The sequence below is a fragment of the Akebia trifoliata genome, chromosome 9 (assembly GCF_017979445.1).
Source record: "Akebia trifoliata isolate Shusen 1 chromosome 9, ASM1797944v1, whole genome shotgun sequence".
In the NCBI taxonomy this organism is placed as follows: domain Eukaryota; kingdom Viridiplantae; phylum Streptophyta; class Magnoliopsida; order Ranunculales; family Lardizabalaceae; genus Akebia; species Akebia trifoliata.
In genome coordinates this window covers 20,753,570-20,781,321 of record NC_141383.1, presented here as the reverse complement: position 1 = coordinate 20,781,321, position 27,752 = coordinate 20,753,570, and the positions used below count along the sequence as shown (strand labels likewise).

At 32.6% G+C, this 27,752-nt stretch overlaps 2 protein-coding genes across 5 annotated transcripts; one reads left to right on the top strand and one right to left on the bottom strand.

Annotated features, from left to right (window-relative positions):
* Positions 1 to 1,141: 1,141 nt before the first annotated feature.
* Positions 1,142 to 14,760, top strand: LOC147394577 (choline/ethanolaminephosphotransferase 1). Of its 3 annotated transcripts, XM_086453544.1 has the most exons (19): positions 1,142 to 1,296; positions 1,601 to 1,799; positions 3,318 to 3,327; positions 3,465 to 3,515; positions 5,106 to 5,183; positions 7,869 to 7,944; positions 8,024 to 8,046; positions 8,129 to 8,229; positions 8,875 to 8,969; positions 9,118 to 9,186; positions 9,890 to 9,959; positions 10,418 to 10,481; positions 10,555 to 10,595; positions 10,704 to 10,788; positions 12,194 to 12,256; positions 13,603 to 13,661; positions 13,783 to 13,835; positions 14,040 to 14,112; positions 14,462 to 14,760. In XM_086453544.1, exons 2-19 carry the CDS (start codon positions 1,663 to 1,665, stop codon positions 14,481 to 14,483), a joined length of 1,170 nt encoding a protein of 389 aa, XP_086309670.1. In that variant the 5' UTR covers positions 1,142 to 1,296; positions 1,601 to 1,662; the 3' UTR covers positions 14,484 to 14,760. The 3 variants fall into 3 exon arrangements, 2 of the variants coding, with proteins under 2 accessions (XP_086309670.1, XP_086309671.1); XR_015181380.1 differs by lacking the exons at positions 13,783 to 13,835; positions 14,040 to 14,112; positions 14,462 to 14,760 and adding an exon at positions 11,010 to 11,130; XM_086453545.1 differs by lacking the exons at positions 1,142 to 1,296; positions 3,318 to 3,327 and having other exon boundaries at positions 1,617 to 1,799.
* A 6,166-nt stretch (positions 14,761 to 20,926) lies between these two features.
* LOC147394576 (proline dehydrogenase 2, mitochondrial-like) lies at positions 20,927 to 25,694 on the bottom strand. 2 transcript variants are annotated; one of them, XM_086454384.1, is made up of 4 exons: positions 25,092 to 25,694; positions 22,447 to 23,092; positions 21,634 to 21,874; positions 20,927 to 21,163 (listed from the first exon to the last, which is right to left on the bottom strand). In XM_086454384.1, the coding sequence occupies exons 1-4, from the start codon at positions 25,608 to 25,610 to the stop codon at positions 21,112 to 21,114; spliced, it is 1,458 nt and encodes a 485-aa protein (XP_086310510.1). In that variant the 5' UTR covers positions 25,611 to 25,694; the 3' UTR covers positions 20,927 to 21,111. The 2 variants fall into 2 exon arrangements, with proteins under 2 accessions (XP_086310510.1, XP_086310511.1); XM_086454385.1 differs by having other exon boundaries at positions 20,927 to 21,160.
* Between the last annotated feature and the right edge of the window lie 2,058 nt (positions 25,695 to 27,752).

The window sequence follows — 27,752 nt, the reverse complement described above, 5'->3', positions numbered from 1 at the left end:
GCAAAGTGGATAGAAAATGAAGGGCAAAAAAAAAAAGTGATTTATTTTGAGAGTTGCTATTGGCATCCCAACTTTTACTTATTACACTTCAAGTTCTAAATTATTTATTAGGTAAATGACACATTTGGCATAAGTCCTTGTTGACCTCCTAGTATTTTGATAATTGCATTTACCTCCTTTATAATTATTTAATGGGCTCATTTACCCCTTTCCGTCTATTCTACTTGTCGTCAGCCAAGAATTTAAAAAATAATTCTTATTTTTATAAAGTTTTTTTTACCATTTTTTAAATATTATTTTTCTTAATAAATAAAAATATCCCTATGAAAAATGGGTTTGTAAGACTATGAATGCTTTGACAGGGCATTTTTAATTATCGTTTTAAAAAAATAGTAAAATATTAGTTAAAATAGTATCCAACCATAACAAATTATCCTCGAGATACATAATTTTAGAATGTGCATAAATCTAAATCATTGGATTTTAACGGTTTATATGATCGGAATCATGTAGTTTTACACAAATCATTTTCTATTAATCACTTGAACTCGATCCTATGGAATACACATATATACGATTATAACATACGAGTCAAATAAAAATATGATAGATTAAATTTAAGTCTAAATGTTAAATTTTTTACCAAAATGACCCTAATTATATTAAGTTTAAATGTTTAGATGAGGGCATTTTTGAAATCTAAATTTTTGGTGTCAAATCATTCGACCAAAATGACCTTGATTATATTATATTAAGTTTAAATGTTAATGTGAGGGTAATTTTGGTGCTGAACCACTATCTACTCTGCCTTCTCTTGTTATAATAGTAAAGATAATACATGTCAGACTGGGCATTGTTAGGTCTTCAATAACTAGAAAATACATCATTTTTGTCAGCTAAAGATCAAGATCATAAACCTTATTTTCATGGTGGGCCTGATTAGCATATCATCCGGGCCAAATTGATAATCCCAAGCCATCATTAACGCCTTAATTAATTCTGAAGAAATATCTTACGTTTAACGAATAGCGTCAAACGAGGTTTGAGAATAGAAAATTCCATTTAAATATGGACCTATCGTTTTGGACTTTTAGTTTAACCGAATAGAGTCATTGATAGGTTCAAGGCCCAAGGATATTTGATGCGTTTGAAAATATAGGGGCTATCTATAATATAAGCAAATTAAAGGGGGTAAATCAAAATTCCCCCATTTCCCTATACATCTGCCTTCCGCTTGTACTTCAGAGCGGGAGAGAAATCTCGCTAATCGTCTCTCTCTCCCTCTGCAACTCAAAGGTGCTTCAGATCTCTCATTTTCTTCAAGTTTTTCTCTCATTTGATCTCTCCAGATCTGACATTTTCTTTTTCTTGTTGTTTTTCTCTCTAAATGTTTCGTTTTTTATGTACACTTTAATTTACAATCTGTTTGATCTTCTTTTAGGGTTGTAAGTCCCTGATACAACCCCCCTAATCCTTTGATTTTTAGGTTTTCGTTAAGGAATTTTCAAAGTTGGAAGGATTGGTTTTCTTTCTTTGTTAATTTTTGTAGAAAAAAAAAATGAATTTTTCTTAATACTAATGTTTTATGTTATTTGAGCAGGTTATACAAGTTGCAGAAGTAAACTTGATAGATCTCTAGAGAGAATCTGAACTTACATTCAAATGGGTTACATTGGATCTCACGGAATTGCAGCTCTGCATAGATACAAGTATAGTGGTGTAGATCACTCCTATGTTGCAAAATATGTCTTACAACCCTTTTGGGGTCGATGCGTGAATCTCTTTCCGCTTTGGATGCCGTAAGTGTTTCGTTAATTACAATGAACTGTGTGTTTTCGTTAATTACAATGAACTGTGTGTTTTCTTTATATGTTATGGTTTGTTGGTTAAGAATTTAATGATTTATCATCCATATGTTAATGAACTTTATAGGAAACAAAATTGGCTTATGTGGAATTTTATTGAGTTTGATAAGATCCAGCATTTCCATATCTGCATCGAAAAAGATACTATTTTTATGCACAAAATGCTTCCAAAATATGTTTTTTTGGTGTGGCAGTGATAATTCAAACATTGCAAGAATCTCACCTTACATGGAAGATGATAAATTTAAAACAATTTGAATTATGTGAAGCCCATTTTTTTAATCTGTATCTCTATTTCAAGTTGTTTAAGGAGTGTTCTTTGAGGATTTCATATGTAGATGGAAATGAGTTTGCTGTATTTTGCTCGAGTAATGGATTTTTCTGTGTTGGTTTGTCGCTTGTTGTTTTCTCTTTTTGTGTTTTTAGCTGATCATCTTGACCAGCTTTCTTTAGTGAATTTTTGCTATTGTATGGCTCTAGACAGTGTGCAAGTTGTGAAAAATTTAAGCCTGGTAGAGAAAGTTGGAGTGTGTGTAATGATTTTGCATTCTAGAACACTCTTGAGCTATATTGAGTCCTTTAAATATTAATAATGAGAAGTGGGTTTGGAGAAATTTCAAATTTAGAAAAGAGAAGATATTTTGGGAGATGTTATGCATGGCACTAGGGAAATTTTAGATGGGAATGTTAATTGGGAGATTGTTTTTATGCACTCATTTGTTGCCCTTTGATAAGGATAATATGAGCAGTGAAAGAAAGGAATTGATCTTTACACAATGCTAGCTTCTTCAAAATTGATGTTGTAGTCTAAACCGATTCATTGATAGATGGTTTACCAATGCAAATAGGACAGCTTATATTCAATAAGGTATCCTTTGTAGCACTTCATTTTTTGACTGTCATCAAGTGGATTATCTCCATTTGAACACCTAGACTCTTATGTTGAAGCACTTGGCATTACTCTTCTTACTTGGAACACTCAATTTAGTCCCAAAGAGACGTGGGCAACTTTTGGGACCCCAAGTCATCGGTGTGGACACCAAAGATGGACAGAGAACCAATCATTAAAATTGGTCATTCTCTTCAAAACATTTAGTGCAACACTTCACTTGGCCTCTAATGTTTACTCCATGAGCATTGGAAATATTTATTAGTTGGTTACTAGTTGTCTGTCTGCCCAATTCCTATATAGATGTATGTCATTTTCTTTCAATCAATTTCTGAAATCTATTTTGTATTTACTCTGCATCTGCATCAGCATCTACTAGGACATTAGAAGTTTAGGATACCTTGTAACTAGCTTCTATTTCATTATGCATCACATGTGGTTATTAGATTAATTTTAAGTTCAAATCTAGCTCTTGGAGGAGGACTATTCTTGAGTAAAAGTTGCTAATTGCATTTCTCTTTTCTATGTTTGATATTTGATATTTGGATGCTTCTCCACATCAGACCAAACATGGTAAGACATTCTTTGATGATCACTCGTCTTACATTACTTTGATTTATTTATTTATTATTTATTATTTATTTTGAGAAGATATGTTTCTGTGTTGCTTATTTAGTTACAATTTCTGCTATTGTGTATTTGTTGCCCAGATAACACTCATGGGTTTCATGTTCTTAGTTACATCAGCATTGCTTGGCTATGTAAGTGGGAGTTTCTCTTACTATCACATTCTTCAAATCTCATACTATTACGTTCTATGGATCTTGCAATCCTATTTTGGTCTTCGTACTACTATTGTTATCTCTTTCTTTCTTGATCTTTTGAATGACATCTTAAGTTGTGGCATGGTTATGCATTTGGTATGCCTAGCAAAAAAAAAATGTTTATGCATTTGATATGCTGCATTGTTAAGCTTGTAATGGCTCCATCGTATTGGTTTCCTTGGTGAAAAAATTCCAGTGACCGGTAATGATGGAGCTCCATAGAAGCATGATCTTGATCGACTTTCAGAAATCTTGCTTAATTAAACTGAAAAATGCAATTTTAGTTGGTATAACCATAGTGGGAGATCTATATAATAAAGCCATACTACTAATTACTAATACTAATGGACGTAAAACAATTTTGGTGTTTGATCTGCAGCTTTGGACTATCTTACTGTTGATCATCTCATATGCAGTGTTGTCAAATGCGATCGCATATGCTATTTTCTATAAGTAAATCACATATGCCATCATGGCATATGCGATTTAGGGTTTCTGGTTCATTATGCCATGGCATGCGATCGCATATTGTAATATGCGATGACATATTTTACTCCAATGGGCAATGATTTGACTATTGGAGAATTAAATTCAAGTTTTTTTTTTTATCTATCTTCTCCTACAACTACTCTATTTTCACCCCTTATTCATGTATTATTCTAAGCTACTTCTTTTATTTTTTCACTCGCATATATTCTCTTCGAATCTTATTTTTACTTTATTTTTTCAAAATATTGAGTTTACGCATTCTAACATAAGATAGTAGTATCCAATGATTAAACTATTAAAGCAGAATCCACTTTAATTATCTAGAACTAGAATAAGAACTTGATAATTAAAATAGGCCACCTTCATAGCATGAATAGTTTATATATTATTGACTATTTACCTTCTTGAGTTCTTTTATTCTTGTTACTAAATGACTAGATGTAATCAATTTTGAAAAATGAGTGCTATCCAAAATCCAAATATATTGTTATAGGTTTGTTTTTATTTCTTATATTTTTCTGATTTTTTAAATATTTCCCCCCCCCCTTTTTTTTTTTACTGTTTTTTTTTATTTATTTAGAATAAAAATATATTTTGTGCAATACGTGACCGCATATGTCATATGTGATTTCACATATGCTATTTGATAACATTGCTCATATGCCTTGGGAATATGATTGTTGATCTGTGCACCCTTTGCAAAAGTAATGGTGAAAATGTCCATTTACTTATTCGTTGTGAACAGACCTGTACTTTTAGTTTTATCACCACAAACTATAATTTTATCATGTTTTGTTGATGCATGATTTATTAAATAAAACATAAAAAAGCAAAGGTAGGTTCTTTTTAGAGGAGTTACACATTAGGCATATTTACATGCTACATGGCTAATTGGCACAATCATTTTGTGTACTCCATACTCCTTCCTGCATTTGTGAAAAGTGGGTAACAATATGTACAGAAATTTCCAAATCATCTTATGTTAAGGTGATTAATCACTTCTTTCATTGACTTCATTTCAAATCTTTGTCATTTTAGATATATTCACCTCATTTGGATTCAGCTCCTCCAAGATGGGTACATTTTGCACATGGATTACTTCTCTTCTTATATCAGGTTTGCTTAAATTTTCCTATGAGAAGTGCAATTATGCATCTCTTTTATGCTCATGTACTGTTTTTTTTTACATGTATTTTGTCCTGTGGATTCCTGCCTCTTTGAGCTTGATTTGGTTCTATGTCCACATCTACAAACAAATTTTGTTAAGTATAAGTGCTTTGATAATTTTACACACCTTGCAATTCTTTTTTTTTAATGATATATTATATTTTTCACACCTTTTCCACATGCAGTCTCCTCACTGATGTATTTCACACATTTTCACTGTTCTTTTGGGGAAGGTTGTTCAAGGAGTTCAAGGGTGTTTTCTTTGAGGATGTTCTTGTTAGATGGGATGACATTTGTAATTTGGTGTCTGTGTAGCCTTTTAATTGTTTTTTGGTGGGATGGTCATCTCGACCCTCTCTCTCTCAATATATATATATATATATTTCTTCGGTCAGAAAAAAAAATCACTCGCACATTTGGTTCTATTTGACATCTACTGTTGTGCCAAGCTTGCTATTGAAATTGATATAGCTGATTGCTTTTAATCTAGCATACTAACACATTTGACTTTAGTATATTTTACTTGGTGTACCTCAATACAGAGGATACTTATCTTGTTATACCTCTGTCCTCATTGATATGGGTCAATTAAATTGTGAAATTAATGTACAAGGCTTGGTATATTGATGGAAGAGAAATAGTGACAGCTCATTTTCCTGTTTTTTCATGCATCTAGGCTGTTGTTTGGCAATCATTCTCAACATCTATAATATCTTTTAGAGTTTAGTGATCTGATAAATTTGGACTCATGCACTTTTGGTTTGCTACTTGAGTGACAATTAATTTTACTTGAAATGGAAAAACACTGGATCTCCTCATTTGCATGCTCTACTCAGAGCTTTGTCTAGTTCATTAATCTTTTTTTAATTGATACTTCTATCAAAATGTTTGGTAATTTGAACATTGTGGAAATAATGGTGTAAGAGGCATCAATAAATGATATGTTATGCTTGTGTCCTACCATTACTGTTGAATTATTTAACGGCTATTTGACTTTAACACATTTATCTAATGAGTTGCTTAGAATGCTATATTATTTGTGCTTGTTAAGTATTTCATAAATTGTTATTCCATTGAGTGTACATATGTATGATTGTGTGTGTCAGACCAGTTAATGCACATGTACACGTAGGAAAGCTTCCATATGAATCAACTGGGTTGCCGTCAAGGGGAACAGAATCTCTCTCCCAAAATCAACATGCAGTTATTACTATCCCTTTGGTTTGATTGTTCTTCTAATCATATTCATGAGCTTCATATAAAAACCTTATCCCAAAGATTGTGCTGAACAAATCATGTTCCCCCGTTCTGTTTTGTTTATAGCCTCAGCTTTTGTTGAAAGTTGTTCGTATCCTCTCTCACTACCTTAGTCCATGCTCTTTTGGGTTTTCCTCTTGCTCTTGTAGAATTTTCAACTTGCATATTCATTCTAAATTTGGCTTTAATTGGCATTCATTGAACGTGCCCAAACCATCTCAATAGATTTTCTATTTGTTTCTCACCTATTGGAGCTGCTCCTACAAAAAAATTTTGATTGCTTTCATTTTAATTTTATCTTAGTCTTTCCACTCGCCCATTTCCACTCCTTCATCTCCGCTATACTCAAACACTCATTTTATTAACATGATACTTCTTGATTGCCCAACATTTCATGATTTAACTCCATAAATATTTATTACTAATAAATAATAATATTGATAAAGAATTGTGGTTGTACTAGTCGGAAGATTGAGTAGAATAGCGACATATGTGATATTAGTTAAATCATAAGAGAGGAAATGCGACCAAGATATAGACATGGAATTAATAAAAATATAATTGAGCTATGGAGCATACTGGAGTCATGATTATCTTTGTCGAGAGACATTTAGTTAAAGATCGTTAGTTTCAGGTTGTAGAAGAGAAGGCTCTTTTAGAGATAGTAAGAGGAGAGGGAATAGGGAAGCAAGAGTAAATGTTCTAGGACTAGACTGATATTGTGTATATGGTGCTCCTAAGGCACACCACACCCTAGGTTGTTATTTGTTAAATGCTCCCATGATCCCTCTCCCACTCTTGTACCTGCACCAAAAAATGGCCAAAAAAATGATCAAATCCATTCACCAAAGTGTGGAACAATTCACAGGTCAGTGGAACTAAATGTGCGCATGTGACACCAAACCATGTCTTGCATTTATAACCTTCCCTGTTTATCATCCTTATATATCCTTATATATATATATATCCTTGTATATTTGTTGTATTGCTGAACTAGAGCACTTTTTCTTTTCTATATTTCTTCTGTTATTTTTTAAGATTTTTAAAATTTCCGAGGAAATCCAAAAGTATCTTCCAGTATCAATAAACTTCTGCTCCTCCCTACCCCATTTAAGATTGATATTATTATCAATTTTATATACACTTACGAGTTGAGATTGTAACTATTAATTAAAAAAAGAATGAAAAAAAAACTGTTTATTCTCAAAATAAATTAACTCCTTGCATTTAATTACATTTTTCTTATAAAAATCTAGGAGGCATACATATAAAAAGAAAAAAGAAAATGAAGGAGAAATTGCATTTTCTCTTCCTTGTTCATTGTGAACTTTTTGTGTATACGAACATGCTTTAACAGTTTTACAACATGTACGCCAGACATTTGATGCTGTTGATGGGAAGCAAGCAAGACGTACAAATTCCTCCAGTCCATTGGGAGAGCTTTTCGATCATGGTGATTTTCCTTTCTCATGTATTTTTTCTTTACTCTATAATTTTTTTTAATATTGATGGAATTCCAAATTCTCTTGCAGGATGCGATGCACTTGCATGCGCGGTATGTGCTCTCATAGTTGTTTAGGATTTTGTATCCGTGGAAATTGCGTTCTCTTTAAAACTTGCTTTCTGCTGTTTCTCAGTTTGAAACTTTGGCTTATGGGAGCACGGCAATGTGTGGAAAGGACACTTTCTGGTTCTGGGTTATTGCAGCCGTTCCATTTTATTGTGCAACATGGGAACAGTAAGTTGTCATAATGCTACTTGTTCGATCTTGTGGTTTACTTTGTTTGCCTTTTTCTAGATACAACAATTGGCTGTAATTAGCTTTTGTGGAGGACCATATACCTATTGTTCCTTTAGAATGCCACTCTATTTTTTTTCATTAGGTTTTTAGTTGCATCTTGTTTATATATTGAGCATATCAAAGATGAGGATGGGGTGATGGATGAATGGAAATACTAGGAAAGATAAATTAGAAAAGAATGCATTCAAGAAAATGTAGGAGTAGCTCCTCCAATAAGTGATAAACTAGGATAGGAGAAAGTTGACAATGATTTTGGCATGTTGAATGAAGGCCGATTAAAATTCCAGTTAGAAGAAATATTCAAGTTGGAGGCACTAAAAGAAAGGGATTAAAACCTAAAAAATGTGGACGGGCATTGTGAAAATAAATATGAACCTTCTTTCAATAATAGAAGACGTGGCTCTAGGCAAAGTGGAATGGAGGAACAAGATTTGTTTAGTTGACTCCAAATCTTTGGGGTGAGGCATTGTTGTTGTTATTAAGTTGTATGCTTCCTTTAAATTAGAATGTTATTTTTTCACATGAATTGTACTTGTTGGAAGTTATGCTAGTGAATTTACTGATAAGTTGTTATTGATCCAGCTTTTTCACCAATACGCTTATTCTTCCAGTATTTAATGGACCTACTGAAGGCCTCATGCTGATTTATATGTCCCATTTTTTTACATCTATTGTTGGTATGGCCCCATAATTTTAATTATCAATCCAGTACCGATCTAATTTTATATACGGCATTCTGTTTCAATCCAAATAATGCTTTATATGCCTTTGAGTCTTGTATTTCTTTTGTTCCTTGGCTAGTTCTGTGACTACTTACTTTGTCAGGTGCTGAATGGTGGATTGATCACTTCGGGAAGTCTATGCCTTTTCTGAGTTGGATACCATTTATTTATGGTAATATTGTCCTCAATATTGCAAATTGTCTACTAACAGTTAATTCAGCTCTAATCTAACTGTCAAGAAATTTCATGGAATATTATCTTGCCATATTGATCATGTATTTGTACCACTGTACTTACGCTATAAATGTATTTTCCATATAAATTTTCAAAGCTGAATGTTTTTTAACTTGTTTGCATATAAATGTTAAACTCTTATGCTATCCACTGTTGAATACACTGATTTTACTGGGGTACTGTACTAGTTGAGTGTTTTTTATTTTATTTGATTCTTAATCTGGCTAGATTACTTAGATTTTTCAGCCTAGGAGTCTTGATTACTTGTACGTGACATCTTGACGGGTCTAAAATCATACCATTATTGCATATCATACATTCCATGTGCTACTGTTCTCAGAAATGTTGAAGCCCTTGTCCTAGTTAAAAGATTTTTCCTCCTTGTTCTTACACCACATTCTATTTCTTTCTCTTCCCAATTGTATAGTTACTTTTTACCATTTCGAAACGGTCCTGCTCTGTGGTGGAATTTGGATTGTGTTGTTTCTTTTTTATGTTTCTATCTTTCCTACAAATTGCCAGTTCATACTTCCTGATTATTCAATCTCTACTTTTTTTCAATTTACTCACTTTTTGTGTGTGTTTTATATGTGTATGTTTTGAGAAACTTGACATGCATTGTTCTTTTTCTTTAATTTCAGCAATCCCGACATACAGAGTTATCTTATTTTCATTGGCTGCTTTTGGTGTTTTACCAACTGTAACATTCAAGTAAGTAGTTTTTCTTATTCCAAATGGTTTAGTTATGAACCTGTTCATTTGTAAGTCTATTTTCATATCCTATTTGTTCTTCCCACCAAAAATATTTATGTGACTTCATTCTATGCTGTGTCATAAGTGATAGATTGACTATACATGGTGACCCTTTTATTCAAGTCTCCTCTCATACCCATTTTGGGCAATAAGACAATGTTACGGGTATGGGGTTTGGGGTTTGTTTCTAATATTTAACGTGAAACACTAATAAAGATTTAACAATCAATCACAATTTTTTTTGCCTTATATTAACGTTGAAATATGACAGATAAATAGTTTAATTGTATCGAATTCTTTTGGTGCTTGCCCTAGCTCATTTTCATTACTTATAGCTTTCTTTTAAAAAATAAAATAAAAAATAAAATGATAAATTTCTGTGAATTTCACTGACTTGGCATCTTGTGTGTATCCAGTGTTTACAATGTCTATAAGGTCATTCAAGCAAGAAAAGGAAGCATGTTACTGGCATTAGCAATGGTACTGCATTTTTTGTCTAATATTTGTCTATTAGATTCTTGGTCATTTAATTGATGGATCTGTTTCTTGCCAGCTTTACCCTTTCACTGTGCTTGTAGGAGGAGTTCTAATCTGGTATGATTCTAATTTTTTTTTATCTGTCCTATTTGTGCTACACATGATCTATTTTTTATTTTTCTGTATCACATCCATCTCTATACAAAATATGATTTCTTTCTACAGGGATTATTTGTCTCCATCCGATCTCACGGCCAACTATCCACATTTAATTATAGTGGGAACTGGTCTTGCCTTTGGATTTCTTGTGGTAAGATATCTGTACGAGAAATCATTTGTAATCATTTTCCTTAATTATTCAAACAGCTCAACAAATCTTTGCTGGTTTCAATTATGCTTTGAGCTGAAATTTACTTGGAGGGAGCGCTACATCTATCGTCACAAAAAGTGTTTGTGAGGACAATCAATAGATTTAGAAGGTGTTTAATGATAAAGTTTGAAGTTCTGTGGTATTGATTCTAAATGAGGCAGATTTGTGAGGTGACTTGTTTTTGGGGGAAGCGTACAACATGTGGATTAAGTGGCCGCCACCCATAACTGTTGAGGGCTTTTTCAATGAAAACCTGCGCTAGGGAGCTCCTAAAGGAACTAGGTTAGTTGGACTATAGATATCAGAATAATGGGCATCCAACACAATGATAATTGCACTTCTTTAAGATTGAAACATAATTTGTAACTTTAAGAAACTATCACCGCTTCAACTTTCTTGCTTCTTCTCACTCTTGCGCTTCATTTGGTTTCCTCTCAATATTTTCTGCATTTACATCATTATTAGTATTGTTATGAGCAAGTTCAAGAATATCAGCAGTCAGTTTGGTTCGATCTAGGAGAAAATTTTCAGTAAAAGAGTTCTTGATTTATTGAAATTGGAAATGATTGGTTGGTAGAGGGAAAGAGTGGAGAAGCCAGTCGGGTAATGGATGACACTGATAAAAGCTACTCTGGAGCTTACCTTTGATGGTAGTTGACTCGGTTATTTAGAACCTTTCAATAATGGTGAGACTATTTCAAGAAGAGAAGGTAGAGTGGTGTTTTGAGCCTGATTTGGCAATTCTCAATGTAATTGCATGCATCCCAAGAAAGTACGAAATTTCATGGAGGGTTGCTTCATTGACAATACTTGGATGGGTTTGATCATTTGTATGATTTAGGATCTATGAGGGTGCCAGTGTTCCAATTTTGTTGGCTATATTTGTTTGATGATTTATTTATTGATCCATACTTTACTAACCCCTACCAAAACATATCTAATAAAACAAGATACTGCATAAAATATTATAGTTCACGTATCATAATAGTAGATAATGGAGTAGAATCCTCTGTAACAATAAGCTTAATCTGATCACTGTACGATGATTTGGAACTTAGGTGTTGATGGAATGTTGCAGGCGGGAGATGGGCCATTAAAATACATGAAATGCCTATTAAATGTTGTTCTATGTGAGAACAGTTATCATTAATTAATGTCTACATGTGACTCAATCTCTTTACGGTAGTCTATTGTCACCCCACATATGAACTGATTTATGGATGCCTGTTTCCTTTTTGGGTAGTTCTATTTACTCTACTTATATCTTTTACCGTGGTTTGTATTGGTAAATTATATTCTTCCTTTTCAGTAAATATTTTAAGAAGGAAGACTTGTGTATTGGCAGGGAAGGATGATTTTGGCTCACTTATGCGATGAACCCAAGGGCTTGAAAACTGGAATGTGCATGGTATGTTGCAGTTTAAAATAATTTTTATGATACAAGTCTGTTAAATTTCATATATTTTGTTTGTTCACGTTTCATTTTATAAAATGTTGGTTTCCATTCTCTGTATACAACATTTCTACCTAACAATAATAGCAACTTTTTGGAAGAAGATGACATTAATATTCCACAAATCTCATTTCCCGCACATTTCTTTGAACCTTAGATATATTTGACACCTTGTAGGTGCCTAAACAAGAAGTTGGTCTCTTTTTTGCACTATCTAAATGATGCTTTCATTTGAACTGATGTTGAGGATTCACAGCTTTCGTTTTTTGAGTCTAACGAGTTCTTTCCCTCCCAAGTCCTTTTAAATTACTTTCTCCAATCTTCCATTCCTGTTCCTGGTTATTTGTGAATATTGGATGCCAATTTCTTCTCTCTCAACCTTATGGTCAAAACATTTTTATGGAAAGTGATTCTCAAGAATTACACTTCCAATGTCCTCTGGAAAAGAAGGAAAATTTATGCCTTCTTTTCCCCTGTGTATTCATTATTTGCAAGAATGGTGGCAAATCTATAAATCATATGTTATGAGCTTTTAGATGGGTAAGAGGATATGGAATGCTGCTTTATGTTGGTTGGGCTCAATTGGGTCTTCCCTTTTGACAAATGAGTTGATCAGTTGATGGAAAGGATTCCAATGAGGAGATTGTGATTGATTTACTTGAAACACTTTGCTCAAGAGTATTTGGGAAGAGAAGAATGTATTTCAGGTTCATGGAGGAACAACTCTCTAGAATTCTTCTCTAAGGTTTCCCAAATAGTGATCCCTAGGCTTTCTAATCATGTAACCGTGGTTTGTAGTTGTGGAGGTTTATTTGCTTACCAATTGTTTTTCCTTTGAGAATATGTAACATTTGAATTTCATCACAAAAAATGGGAGATCAGGGGAGTTCATTTTCCTCTGAGTGTAGAGAAGAGATGACCTTTCTTGACAATAAGGATGAGGTAGCCTTTACTTGGAGGAAAATATCAAAAGATTGGATGCGAAATGTTAGTGAAATTAGTTGTGTAAATCTAGGATGAAATGTTTGAAAGTAATAACAACAAAAAATTCATCCATTGTATAACTGATGTGCAAAAGAGATCTAATAACATATCAAGTCTTACAATTAATTGTGGTCATTTTGGAGAAGGGGAGGATTAGTAATGAAAAAACATGTAATCATGCAAAATTATTCCGCTTGGATTCTCAAAACTATTACTCTTTCCTTGTTTTCTGAAAATCTTGCACGATAATAAAAAAATATTAATCTATTTGTCACAAAGGTTTCATGATACTAACTTCAATTTATTGTTTTGTACAGTCACTATTATATCTCCCATTTGCCATTGCAAATGCACTCACTGCCAGACTTAACGGCGGGTATGTTAAGAGTTTGATATCAGTGTGGAGTTCACTAAATGCACCTTTCCCTATCGCGATTTATTGACATCACAACTCTTTTTCCTCTTACCACCTCTTTCTTTCCCTCATTTTGTGGCAGAGTTCCCTTAGTTGATGAGAGCTTGGTTCTTCTTGGGTACTGTGCCTTCACAGGTAAAATAATTTTATTATTATTATTATTATTATTATTGTTGTTGTTGTTGTTGTTGTTGTTGCAACAAAAAGCCCTTGGTGGTTTTGAATCGAATCTCCAAAAGCATGTTTTAGCTTTAGTTTTTGGCATTTCAAAGTTGCACATTAAACATATATCATATAATCATATATGGTGCCTTAACATTTTCTTTTCCATGAAATCAGTTGCTCTGTACTTGCACTTTGCCACATCAGTCATCCACGAAATCACCACTGCTTTGGGAATCTATTGCTTCAGGTGAGACATGTTATACTCAACCTATGCAGGATAGAGAAAATTGAATTAATTACTCACCAAAACAATGATCCAATAATTCCGGATCCTATCCCATAATTTATTCTTTTAAAAGAAAAAGAAATTTTTTTTTTGTGAAAGTCTAGAGGCTCTACACTGCCCACCTCTTTCATATCCCCTCATTCATTTAATGGGACTATAGTTTTTTCACGTGCAGTATCCATATTGCCTCTTTAAAACCCACTTGAGGAAAATAAATGCAGAAGAAATTGTAAAACTGATACTCGAGGCAACAGTTGTAGGAATTCTCAGATATATTTTTTTTTAATTTGCTTTTCGTGTCTGAATGTAGGATAACAAGGAAAGAAGCTTGATTGATAACAGCTGATGTTTTGAGCGAGTGAAGAATCTCAAAAATAGGTGATGTTTTGAGCCTCTTGGTTTATGTTTCTCCCCAAAATATGTACAACATATATTTTTTGGCTTTGCCAATACCTGGGAAGGCTTGGTATCTATGGTTCAAGGACTTGGGCAACCATCGCTCAAAAATAACTTTTTGAACGCCCTTCGCCCTTACTCTCATTTTTTGGGATTTTGTAACAAGATCACATTGCATTTTAATTTATGACTATTGGACTTATGTTCATTTTATGAGAATTTCCAGCAAATTGTTGGATTCAACCTTGTGACCTCAAGATTACTTGGCTAATCAAGTATCATCTAAGTGGGTTTCATTGCGGTGTCATTACAGGATCCAATGCACAATGAATTTGATTCAGTTGCACCCATTGTTGCAACAGATACATTAAATGATTCTCATTTCGATGCTAAATGGAGGTTTTTCATTGTTTCCAACTGGTGTTTGGTTTCAAGTTTATGGTTCTGATAGTTTGTTTCTGACCTATGATTAAGTTCAAATTTACACTTTGGAGGAAGTTGTTCTGTTATATAGGTCTGTCAATGGATCGGGTTCAATTTGCGGCCAATCCGATAAAGGCTCTGATTCAATAAGAGTATTGGATTGGACCATCAGGTTTCTATCCAATCTTAGTATTAGGATCCAAATCTGATCCAATAACAATTGGATTGGGTCCAGATTGGATCAAATCTGATATGATACACAAATCTAAATAAACTCCATATATTTTGTAGTCTCACATAGGATTTGGTCTCTGTCAAATTGGGAGATGGTTGATCCTGATCTGATCTAGTAGGTTATGAAATCTGATCTGTTTCAAAACCCAAATCCCTTATCCAGACCCAAAGTTATTTGGATTGGATTTTGGATATGATCCGATCCATTAAAAGACGTTAAAGCTTCTTATCTGGATCCATGTGAATAGAATAGGCACAATTTTAATGCCAAAGCTAACAACAAGAGCAGAGTTGAAAGATTTACCCTTGTTGCCAAACAGAACCCCATGATTCAACCTAGTTGTAAAGTAAGCCCAATCGAATCTCTGAAGTGGGTCTGTCATGGTTTGGGTTTGACTCGGTACCGTTCTGATAAATATTGGATCAGACCCATAACTGAACTGATAAGCATTGGTTGGTTTGAATTTTTATCAGGTCTGAATATTAAGATCCAATAACAATTGGATCACGCCTGGATTGGGCAAAATCCAATTTGAAATTATCGGATTGTAACATGGTTGATCCAGAATCATTCCTATAGGATATCGGGTAGAAAGGATCGGATTTTGGGTCTGATCCAATCCATTGACAGCCCTACTATGAAGTCATGCACCAATAATACATGTACATCTACATCATATCATGTAAATTGTGGTGGAATCCCTCTCTACCACCACCCATTTGGAATCTCGCCTTTGTAACAAAAAGTTGGTTTGATTATGTGAGCATTAGTGCCCACTATTCATCAACTATTATTCTTTGTTGTGGGTGTGGGTGTGGGTGTTTGTCTCTGTTGATTTGTCTTGGAGATATTGCAAGACAATTGAGAACTAATTTTGGAGATTATCATACCCCACCTATAATATCAAATAAAGGCAATTAGTATCATAATTACAGAATTTACTCTCCAATTTTTTTCAAAAATTCTATAATAAAAAAATAAAAAAATTCTCCAAATAAGGGATTAGTCTATTAGCAAATTCTCGGATTTATTGATTCATCAATTAATCATTGAATATAAAAAATTTATTTTCTTCAACATTCGCATATGATGAACAAGATGGTGGTGTTTATAAAGAAGATGGGTTTTGGTAAGAAATCCAAAAATGTTATTTGTATATTTTTCAAGAATTTTATAGAACTTTTCTAAATTTATCCGAATTAAACAAATTGAAACCACCTCCAAACTTGGTTACTATGATTACGTTATCTTCAACATGGTGGAACTTTCCTTGCGTACACTTGTTCCTCATCGTTATCATTAAATTGTTATTCCAAAATTTTAATGTGGGTAGAATCGAATCTTGTTCCATCATGTAATCTTGTCTAAAGTTACATTTTCTTTTAATGTAATTGTGTGTGTGTCCATATTATAAGCTTTTATCACATTTCAATGCCCATCATTTTCAACCCTTTTTTTTTTTTTTTCTTTCATTTGTTTGTAACTTAAGTATATTTATTCTTTTAAATAGAATTCCCTTTTTAGCATAAAATGAATGGATTTCATTTTCTTCTAAATCAAGATGAGATTTTTGTAATGGAGAGAATAATTTCTTGACAAGGATTGTACCTCATATATCGCACATCGTGACGTGAAAGTGCTTTTTGAATCGTATCTCGATGAAAAGCATCTTTGATTTCTACACACTTTCACATCAGGATGTGCAATATGAAGATATGGCTATTTTTGTACATGTAAAAAAGATATGGCTGATTTAGTAATTTCTAAAAAATATATAACTGTTTTAGTAATTTCCTCTTTGGATTTTGCTCCTCCTCACAAGGGCTTAACAGGTCCCTTTTGGTGGATCCAACAGAATTCCTTAAATAAAATTGGGAAGCTCTTCATTAATTGGAGTGATGAGCATGTAACACACTATTGCCTTTATACGATAGCGATAATATTTAAAAAATTACTAAAATAGTTACGTAGATTTTTGAAATTACTGAATCAGTTTTTTTTTGTTTTCTTAAAGGAACATGCTCAAGTAACATTGAAATTGACATTGTTTCAGACATTGTTGACGTAGATATGTCTATAGAACCATACATGCTTTTCATTGAGATACAAGTGAGAAGCATCTATGATTCTGTGCACACCAATGTCCCAAACGATGTCAATTTCAATGTTACTCCAACACGATTTTTATTTTATTTTAATATTCATGAAAATAGTTATAGATTTGATTTTGTAGTTATTGTTTTTTACAAAACTAACATGGTTCTTGTCGTAGAAACCATTTGATGAATTTACCTTTATACCCTTGAGTTGAATGTTGATTTCAAGGGAGGTAAATAAGTAAATAGCAAATGTGATCGCATATCTTTATGAATACTTATTCGTTATTTTTTTCTCTAACCGATGGATTTGAATCCTAATAATTGGTCCAATAATAATTGAATTGGTGAAGAAACAACAAGATATTTCTTTTGTCCCTTAGAGGCTCACCAGCTCGAATCTATTGCTATTTATAAAAAATGGATGAAATAATAATGTTGTCTTTGATATGTGAAATATTATTTTATTGAATTTGGATATGAAATTAAGTGAGATAATTACATAATAAAGTTAAAAGATATATTATAATATTTAATATATTATCTTTAAAGAGACAAGATATGGATGAAGGATAGAGAGAATCATTTGAATGTGAGGAATGCTAGCTCCACAACATAACACGTCAAGCGAGAGGAGAAGTTGGGATTGGTTCCCATTTAAGAAATATAAGTTTTGAGTTTATTTGAGTATTTTATTTTTTAAACATTTGACTTTACGGTCTAGGGTTGCTACTTGGGCGGGTTGGGGGGTCAGCCTAGGCTCAACCCAAGTTATAGAATCTTTAATCCAACCATCAGGTTAGAGCTCATTAATCTAAGCTCAGCCTGAGATTGAGCTTCTAAAATCGGGTTGAGCTCAAGTTTGCCCAAGTTAGGTAATTTTGGGCAGATTGGACTCATTGAACAAGTCTAATTTCATTTTGATCAATAAATAAATTTTATTTTATATCTTAAAAATAAATACAATAAAAAAAAATAATAAATCACTAGTAAATAAATTTGCGCACAACCTCTAAATCCATTAATTTGTATATTATAATTTTTTTCCGTAATTTTACAAATATATTTAGAAAGAGAAAACTAATGTTTTTTTAAAAAATAAATAAATATGAGATTTCCTAACCCAAGCTCAACTCATTTTTCATATTACCAAATCCAGGCTCGCCTATTTGTAATTTGAAATATTTATTAAATGGATTTTTAAGATTACATAATAAAAAATGGTAACGTTCGTAAATTTGAAAGATGAGCAACGAGTTGCAAGTTTCTTGAATTTTTACCAAAATGACCCTGATTATATCCAATTTAAATATAAATGGGCGGGGGGGGGGGGGGGCATTTATGACCACTCAAATTTTGGTGTCGAACCACTTCTACCCCGCCTTCTCTCATTATAATAGTACAGATAAATGTCTCACTCAATCTACAATGAAGTGAGGAAGAAACATTGTTTTAAAAATCAATAAACAATATATATATATATATATATATATATAATTTTAAAAATTATCCGAGAGTGAGATAATTCGTCTAAGTCATCTCGATATTGTTCGTGAATGAGGTAGATTTACATGCGAATCGTCCTTCACATTGGAATATAAATGACCTATCCAATATTTTCAAACTATCGAACGAGTTAATAAAACTCATTCGAATCGACCAAGTGTTTTTATAAAAATATTTAACTTTTAATAATTTAAATATTTATTTTCTAAATATAAAGATCTTGTGACTACCTCCATTAAAGAGAAGTAAGCTATCGAATAGGCACATTGACATTTACATATATGTCATTATCTAGAGATGAAAATCACAATGTTTCTCTCTCTATCTCTCACGCACGCGCGCACTATAATAATTATACATAGTTCTTTAAAAGAGTTCTAGAAACTTCTTCGGTATTCCTAACTGTAAAGTTCAGACTTTGTTGCATCCTGGAGGTGTTTTGTCAAGAATCTAATAGTAAACTTTATTTGGCGTGGAGACAAATAACACCTTAAAGATAATGTTTCGTGCGCGTCTCAAAGTCTTAATTTTAGATTAATTATATTCTTCTTTTTCTTCATTATTTCTTCTACTTTGTTCTAACACTACCATCTTCTAATCACGATACTTTATAATAAAAAAATTATATATATATGAGTCGGGTTCAACAGTCAAAGTCCTGGACAAGATTTTGTCTTATATGAACTAAAAGTTTTGGAATGAGCTGATTTTTTGTAATGATGATCTCTATAATGAGGAGATCATCCTAATAAAAAATCAGCCAACTTCGAAACTTCTAACCTCATAAAAAATGATTACAAACTAACGATTCAAAATCGACAGTCTACAATTCCTCAACTTATAAATTAAAGTTAGAAATTTTAGAATGAGCTGATTTATTTGTGAGGATGGTCTCCTCACCATATAGATCATTCATACAAAAAAATCAGCCTATTCCAAAACTTTTAGCCCATATAGGACAAAACACTTTGTCTAGGACTTTGACAAAAGAACATTACTTCTATATATTATAATGAATATTTTTGTACCTTTTAAGGCGACCCTCACGAATCGACTTATCTCATAAATTTAGAGGGAGGGAGTCTTTTAAAAGCATGGGTGAAAGAGGGTTGAGCTGTAAAATTGAGGTCATAGGTGAATTTTTTTTCAAAATATATCAGCTATTATTTTCTTTTAACTTGTTTTAAATGGTGAAATAGGAACAAAACCCACGTTCTCCTCTACACGACATATCAAGCAAGTTACAGCCACGCTCCTACTAAGACTTGGGACTTGGGATTCACACTTCAAATATTTATGAACATGCGTGCGTATGTAGAATTCCAAATGCCACAATTTCCAATACACATGCAATCAATATTCTAAATGATTTTATTTTTGTGTCTTTTTAATATATTTCTTTATTAAGTCAATGGATCCCAAACCCTATCTAAAATCCTATCTTTTGTTAGTATAATTTTATTTATATCAATTATTAGTATCTCAATCTACATTCTTTCGAATCAAGTTTTCTTAGTTTATTGTCTACCGACATTGTTCCTACATTTTCCCTAATGTGTTATTCCTAATTTTAGCTAATTCTAGTTTGGACCAGTGGAATCAAGCCCTCCCAAACTAGTACAAATCGATTTGTCGATTTGACACCTACAAACATTATCTTTAGATATCAAAAGATAATTGATTTTTAATGTAACTTAATAGATTTTACAATCACAAATTTATATTAAAAGCAAACATCAAAATCAAAACTCTCACCTAGATCAAGTTGTTTTTTTTTTTGGCCGGCTGCACATACCAACCACCTTAGCACGTGTTTAGCAGTTAAATATAATCACTTTTATGTGGAGAGGAATACAGAGATTCAAAGGTGTGACTTGGGGAGCAAACCCAATCGTCCTTACCACTTAGCTCATCCAGATCAAGTTACTAAGCTGAGTTTTTGCAAAAATTGATCGGATTTTACAAACAACGCAAAATAAAAATCTAACGTTGCAAATGTACTATCATTTTTCCTGTTATCATTGATAATTAACTAATAAAAATGGACGTGTATTGAAATAATGAGAACGGATTCGAAGAAACTTAAATCAATATATAGAAGATATGACTTTAGACAAGATTGAATGGAAGAACTTTATTCATTATGCCATGCCCCAAACTTTTTGGGAAAGTTTAAGATGTAATATAACCACAAAAGCCCACAATTTATATTACAAACAAGGTTGAAATAACAAAAAACAAATATGTATCCCCCATTTACATCTTAATATTTCACAAAAAGATGAGCTTAATGGTGAATGGAAGTCAGCAATCACTTCCCATAAATGCAGCCTTCAACCTCCTCTTTAATTCTCTTCTACAAAATAAATAATAATAAATAAATAAAAGAGTTAGAATTCATTTTCATAGAAGGAAACAAACTTTCAAGCGGGCAGCCCGTTTCAAAATTTTGAAGAAACGCTCTCCATTAAATTACAAGTGGCGTTTCTAAGGTAGTATTTCAAATTTTTGTGAAAATGTAAGGGTGCAAAATAAATTCAAGACACCACGTGTCTTGTAAAAAGATGGGTTTCTTCAACTTTTGAAGCGGGTTGCCCGCTTCAAAGTTGGACTCTCATAGAAGGAAAATGATAATTCCTAGACATCTAAGTTTTATCCAATATCAGAGCAAATTGACCTTGAAATATTGAATATTTTTTGGAAGCCTAAGAATATCTCGACTGAGAGGCATAATTTTTCTCCTGATCGAGACAATGCCTCTCGCCGAGATTTTAAATCTCGAGATTTCTAAATTCATATTTTTATTTTTTTCCTAATGTGAAGTACCTCATCAGTTGTCTGTCCAAAGTTGAAGCAGATAAGAGGCCTCTATTCTCTTCAGCTCTCCTTAAAAGATAGGGTATAACCATCTCAACTGGCCCATAAGGGAGGTATTTGCTGACTTGAAACCCTGCATTTCTCAAACCAAATGATAGCCCTTCTGCCATTCCCTTTAATTGAGCAAATTGAAGCTTATGGTTCCCTTTTCCGATCCCTAGCGCTTGTGCCTTTTTTGCTGCTACTCTCCCTATTGACCATAGAAACACCCATAAGAAATTTTTTACTTAGTATTACCTATAAATAAATGAAGGGTTTTGTTAGGAAACACGTTAAAGTGCAATAAATACACTTTGGGAATAAGTATTTGAGAGCATTTTAGTAAAATATATATATATATATATATTTATAAAGGCATTTTCGGTACAAAACACAATTTCCCAAGTGTATTTATTGCACTTTAACGTATGCCCTTAATGAGACCTTTAAAGAGTTTTGTTAACATGGTCCTAAGGGCACATGTTAAGCTGCATTAAATACACCTTGGGAATAAGTATTGGGGGTAATTTTGGTACAAAGATCAATTCCGAATGTGTATTTAATGCATTTTAAAGTGTGCCCTTAGGCACATTTAACAAAACGCAAGAAATTTTATAAAACTAAGACTTCGTGACATTGGCAATCCAAAACATTCATGAATAATTCAATATTTTGGAGTCGATGTTTTGTTCCGATCTCGACTAAAACATTTTAAAACTAAACTAAACTTTGAACCATGAGTATTACTCATAAATCAATAAAATATATCAATAAAATTCTTACCCGATTCAAGGTTATGAGTAGCAAGTAGGACTCCGGCCGATCCCCTAGAAACCTTCTCAATCATGAACGCGGCACAGTCGTTGTAGCATCCATGGGTCTCCTGAATACTTCCATGAATTGGAGAATCAAAGCCCAGTGAAGAAGCTAATTGTGTTTCACTTGACATATAAGCCCCTCTCACTAATTTAAAACCAACATTAACTCCAACTTTCTCCGCAGCTTGTGTTGCTTGAATGATCCTCATTTTTGAATCTTTCAAGTAAGCTTGAATTGTACCATAAACGATCGGATTATCGTCTCTATTGAATTTGATCATCATCAAGTACGTTAAGTAATCGATGGCAGGTTGTACTGATGTGTATTCTGCGTCGACTAATAAGGGTAAATTCATGTCAAAGCACTTCTCGGAGAGTTCGATTAGTCTTTGATGAGCTTTTTGAAGTTCTTGTTCTTCTTGTGGTGTCAATGGGTTTGGTTTGTTAAGAGTATGATAGAATGGGCTTGAATCGGTGAGGAACGGTAACGTATCGATCTTCCATGGAAGATGAAATGTAGGATTTTTGTGTTCCCATCTTAGTAAATCACTTACATGTTTTAATAGAGAAATTGGGCAAATTGCAGTGATCTTCACACATGCGTAGCTCACCTGTTGCAGGGGAAAATAAATAAAATTAATTTTTATGTAACAATAGTCTCAATAATTAAAGGGTAATGTAGTCATCATGTTAGGATGGTCCAACCCAATTTTATATAAAATCAGTTCGGGCAATGAACCATCGGTTTTTTTTTTTTTCTCATTTTATAAATTAATAAAGAGGTAATTTAGCTTAAAAAGATATACTATATAATTAAGCTTTTTAATAAATGTAAATCGGTCCAACCAATCGGAAAAATTGTTGTCTAACCATTGTTTCGGTTGGGTCCAACCGGGTTTTTATTAAAACCGGTTTGGTTAATGAACTCATGTTTTTTGTGGATATTATTTAAAAGAATTGAGATAATCTGACTACCCCTCGTGACACACTCAATCGACTCTCCTGACGTGACAAGTTTGGAAATCGTAGATATGTACGTCTTGGGATACAAAACTGCACTCCCCCATAAAAAAAAGTGCATCCCAAGACATACATATTTACGATTCCCGAACTTATCACATCAAGAGAGTCGATTGAGTGTGCAACGTGGGGTAGTCAGATTATCACAATTCTATTTAAAAATAATAATAATAATCAAGTAAAAAAAAATTAATTAATTTTTAATATAGATAGTCACTCCAACCATATTGAACCGAGGTTAGACCATTGGGGTCAATTAGACAAAAATTTTAAAGATTTTTAAGACAAATTATATTTGGGTTTTACCTTAAATTTTTACAGGAGATTAATATGCCAAAATTATTACAAAAGAATCCATAAAAAAAAATTAAAAAAATTACCTTTAAATATTTTAAAAGTGAATAAAACAAGCATATTTTTTTGCCTAAAATCTTCAATAAATACAAATAGATCAGACCAAATTGAACCAAGACTTTATTGTGGTCCCCAAATTTTGACAAGTAGTCTACCGAACTATAGCTTTGTTTTTTAAGAAAAATGGTCCACAATTAAAGGTATATTGTATAAGACTATATACAATGAAAGGCTAGCATCGATGGGGGAAGATTCAACCAAATTGACAACCACAAAGCATACCGATCAAGACGACAAACGACACATATTGGTCAATAGGTTGAAAACTTGATTTTTTATCCCAAACTTAGTAAAGATGACCGTTACGTGTCGAAGTTGGCTGACACATAAAAACTTTGTCATCTTCATCCTTCTCATAACTTATCTCAATAAAGTGGTCGTTGCGAGCCTTTGTTTGGCATGTAAAGGTGGTTAGTAGTCTACATGAAGGTGGGTTCAAAGAAATTTGAATCTAGATCGTGTGATCAGTGCTCCACACAGAGGGCTTTTATAAACTTAGGTAAGTTGACACACTATGGCCTTTTTTTTTTTTTTTTTTTTGTGTGCTAAGTACACACTAGGGCTATATTATGTCTACTCTTTAGAGAAATTTTTTATTTTCCTAAGAAGTAATAAAAATACGAAAATAAAATAAAATGAAGGGAATTTGATGAAATCCGTCATATATACCCTATTTTGTAAATTTTTATTTAAAAGGGGTTGGTTCTATAATTTCGGCAAAATACATAGTTGATTTAATTAATTTCCCCAAATTTTAAGAACATAAAAATTGGAAAGTTGGTCAACTATTTCCATAACTTTAAAACAGAATCCTTTTATAGATCAAGATTGAAAAGTTTCTTACAAAATCAGGCCAAATATCACCTTATATTACCAAAATGGGGTGGAAAATCCATAAATTTAAAAGAAATATATAAAAAAATCATGAAATTCTCTAAGTTCTTATCAGAATGAAATCTTACATCAAACACTTCTTCTTTAACTGAATTTAAATCCCACTTTTTAATCTACCAAAGAGAAATAAAAAATCTTTACAATTCATGTTAATTAAGCATGAATTCATGAAAAATAACAAAATGATTTATTATTTCTATTCTAATAATAAAATCTTGAATTCTTATAAATTCAAGATGAAATTAATCAAATTTGAAAATAAAATAAGGATACTAAACTTACAGAAGAGGGTGGAAGGAACTTTGTCGATTCGACGGTCTTGATAAATTCTTTCAAATTTCGATCACACGAATTGTTATCGGTCGCATCTTCCAATCCATAATCCAAAATTCCCTTCAACCCATCATCCCAAAGCCTTTGAAGTGTTCGATTCGCTTCGTCTAAGTTCTCGCCCGCGCAAAAATGATCATAAAACGTTTGCTTTACAGTTGATAATATAATTTTTCTAAAAATCTTAGATTCTAACATTCTAGACTTCATAACCCAAACACCGAAATCGACGATTGGATCGTAAGAAACCATTTGAAGATTTGATAATGATCTTAATAACTTGGTTGTAGAAATTGATGAAAATAACTTCCCACCATCATCAAGATCAATGGTTTTGTTAGTTGGTATGATTGGTTTTTCGATTGAAATGTCGAGCTTTTCTGATAAATTTATAGGAGAAATGGAAGAATTCAAGAATCTAACAAAATATGGGAGGTTTTGGAGATGTTTTGGGGAGATTCTGATTGCCATTAAAAGATACAGAGGTCTCTCTGATTCTTCTCCTTGTTATTCTCCTTATTCTTCTCTTTTTAACACATCTCTTGCAAAATACAAGATTGGGCATTAGTTTTATAGACATTTTTTATGGGGGGATTTGTAATTTGGGAAATATTGGAGGGCTATCTTTTTAAGAAAAATAGATGTCTGTAAGTGGAATACGGAAATTGTGGAGAATCCAACACCTTTTCTGAAGATTCCGTGCTGACGTCAGCATTTTGATGAGTAGTTCGACTCTTATGGTTAAAATTTATGGCAGATTTGATTCATAAATATGATGTATATTAGATATGCCTCCCTAACTATGAAAAGATTTATAATATCCTCCCTTGTTTGGGATAAGAATTTGTGAGGAAATTACAAAACCACCCTTTTCTTGTCAGAAAGTAATTTTGTTAATCAAGGCCTGTTTGGGAAGATAGTTGATTTGTGATCAACAAGTGGCAGCCATGAACCCAGCAAAATTTTGTAAATATTTGCGGAGAGGTTATTGGAGCTTTCATGCTCACTCAATGATGATTTGAGGTTGGGGTCAAATGTGAAGTTAAAGATCAATGGAGGAAATTATAATATGTCGAATTATTAAAGAAGGTAAATGTAAAACTTTTGAAAATTGATGTAAGAAAAGATCCTACCAGAATTGCATTTGAGATTGTAATTAGGGCTTAAAATGAGTAAGATTTTATTCAAAATCTAAGTGATCCGAATCCGATTTTTAGTGGATTTGATTTTTTCTAGTATATCCGAATTAGAATATGGGTTGATGTCCTTTGACAGGAGTTCGATACAGACTTATCCCTATATCCGTCTATATCTGAATGATATATTATTATGTATGTTGTATGTTATATTTTTATATTTTTTAATCCATCATTCGTCAACAAATGAGATCTTGAGTTCAAATCACATTTAAACCACATCCACATTTTTTAATAAATTATTTGATAATGATTTGAAATTATTCAACCCAAATCAATTAATTTAGTTGGATCAGAAAAATCGGATATGATTTGAATGAGTAGGATCCGAATTAAAAAAAATTTGAATATGAATATGGATAAACATATATCCGACCCAAACTTGACTTGTTTTAAGCCTTAATTCTAATGCAAGCTACTATTTTATGAGATTCTATTGCACATAAATCTAAATAAATTGGATAAGGGAGCCAATGTGAGTTGGGTTGGGTTGGTCGATGGGTTGACCCATAGACAACCGGATATCAGTATTGAACCTTTAGGGTGCCAATGTGGGTCGGGTTGGTTTAGGGGTGATCCATGGACAATCCTAGATGGATTTTAGTATTGATTCTTGAGCATAAATAAGTGAAACAGTTAGGAGTTCCTTCTCTTAACCTTTAAAGTCGGACCTTTACTCTATTCCTTATCAGGCATAGGAGGTCCGATAAAGAACTATAACTACACTTACACTTGAAGCTTCCATTGGAAAGGATGGTAGGAATCAAGAGTGAATAAGATTCTCGCCAATTTCAAGGCTTGAGGTGGAAGTCAATCAAATGCAAGCAACAAAGAATCCATCAAGGAATCTCAACTCCTCGGTTCGGAAGCAACATCGATGGGAAATTGCATCCTATTATTGATTGAACTGGTCGAATGCTTCGCAGTTTATAATGATTGATTTACATATATTTAAATTAAATTAATTATAATTTTTTAATAAAGTAAGATAGATTAGAAAATGTTTAGCCATAAAATCATGTTTCAATTATATAATAAATATTTAAATTCTAAAAAAAAAAATTATTTTAATCAAACTCTACAAAATCCCGGTCGACTTGGCCGAGTTTTATTGATTCGCTCGAGATTTTCAGAATTTCATCCGAGACATCTCATTTATCTTGTGAGATGATGTGAATGTTGAGACAAAATGTATATTTGTATCGTTGTTGAATGAGACTGAAATGACTTGAGCAAGTCATCTCGATATCGAACAAGATTTAAAATCATGTTCTAGATATGTTTGAACTGATCATATACCCTTCATTCATAGACTTTTTCTTTATGATTATCTAATTTGATGTATATTTGATTGAAATTAAATCATCAAGAAATTTTCCTACAGACAACAATAGTTCGAAATATTTTATTGTATTAT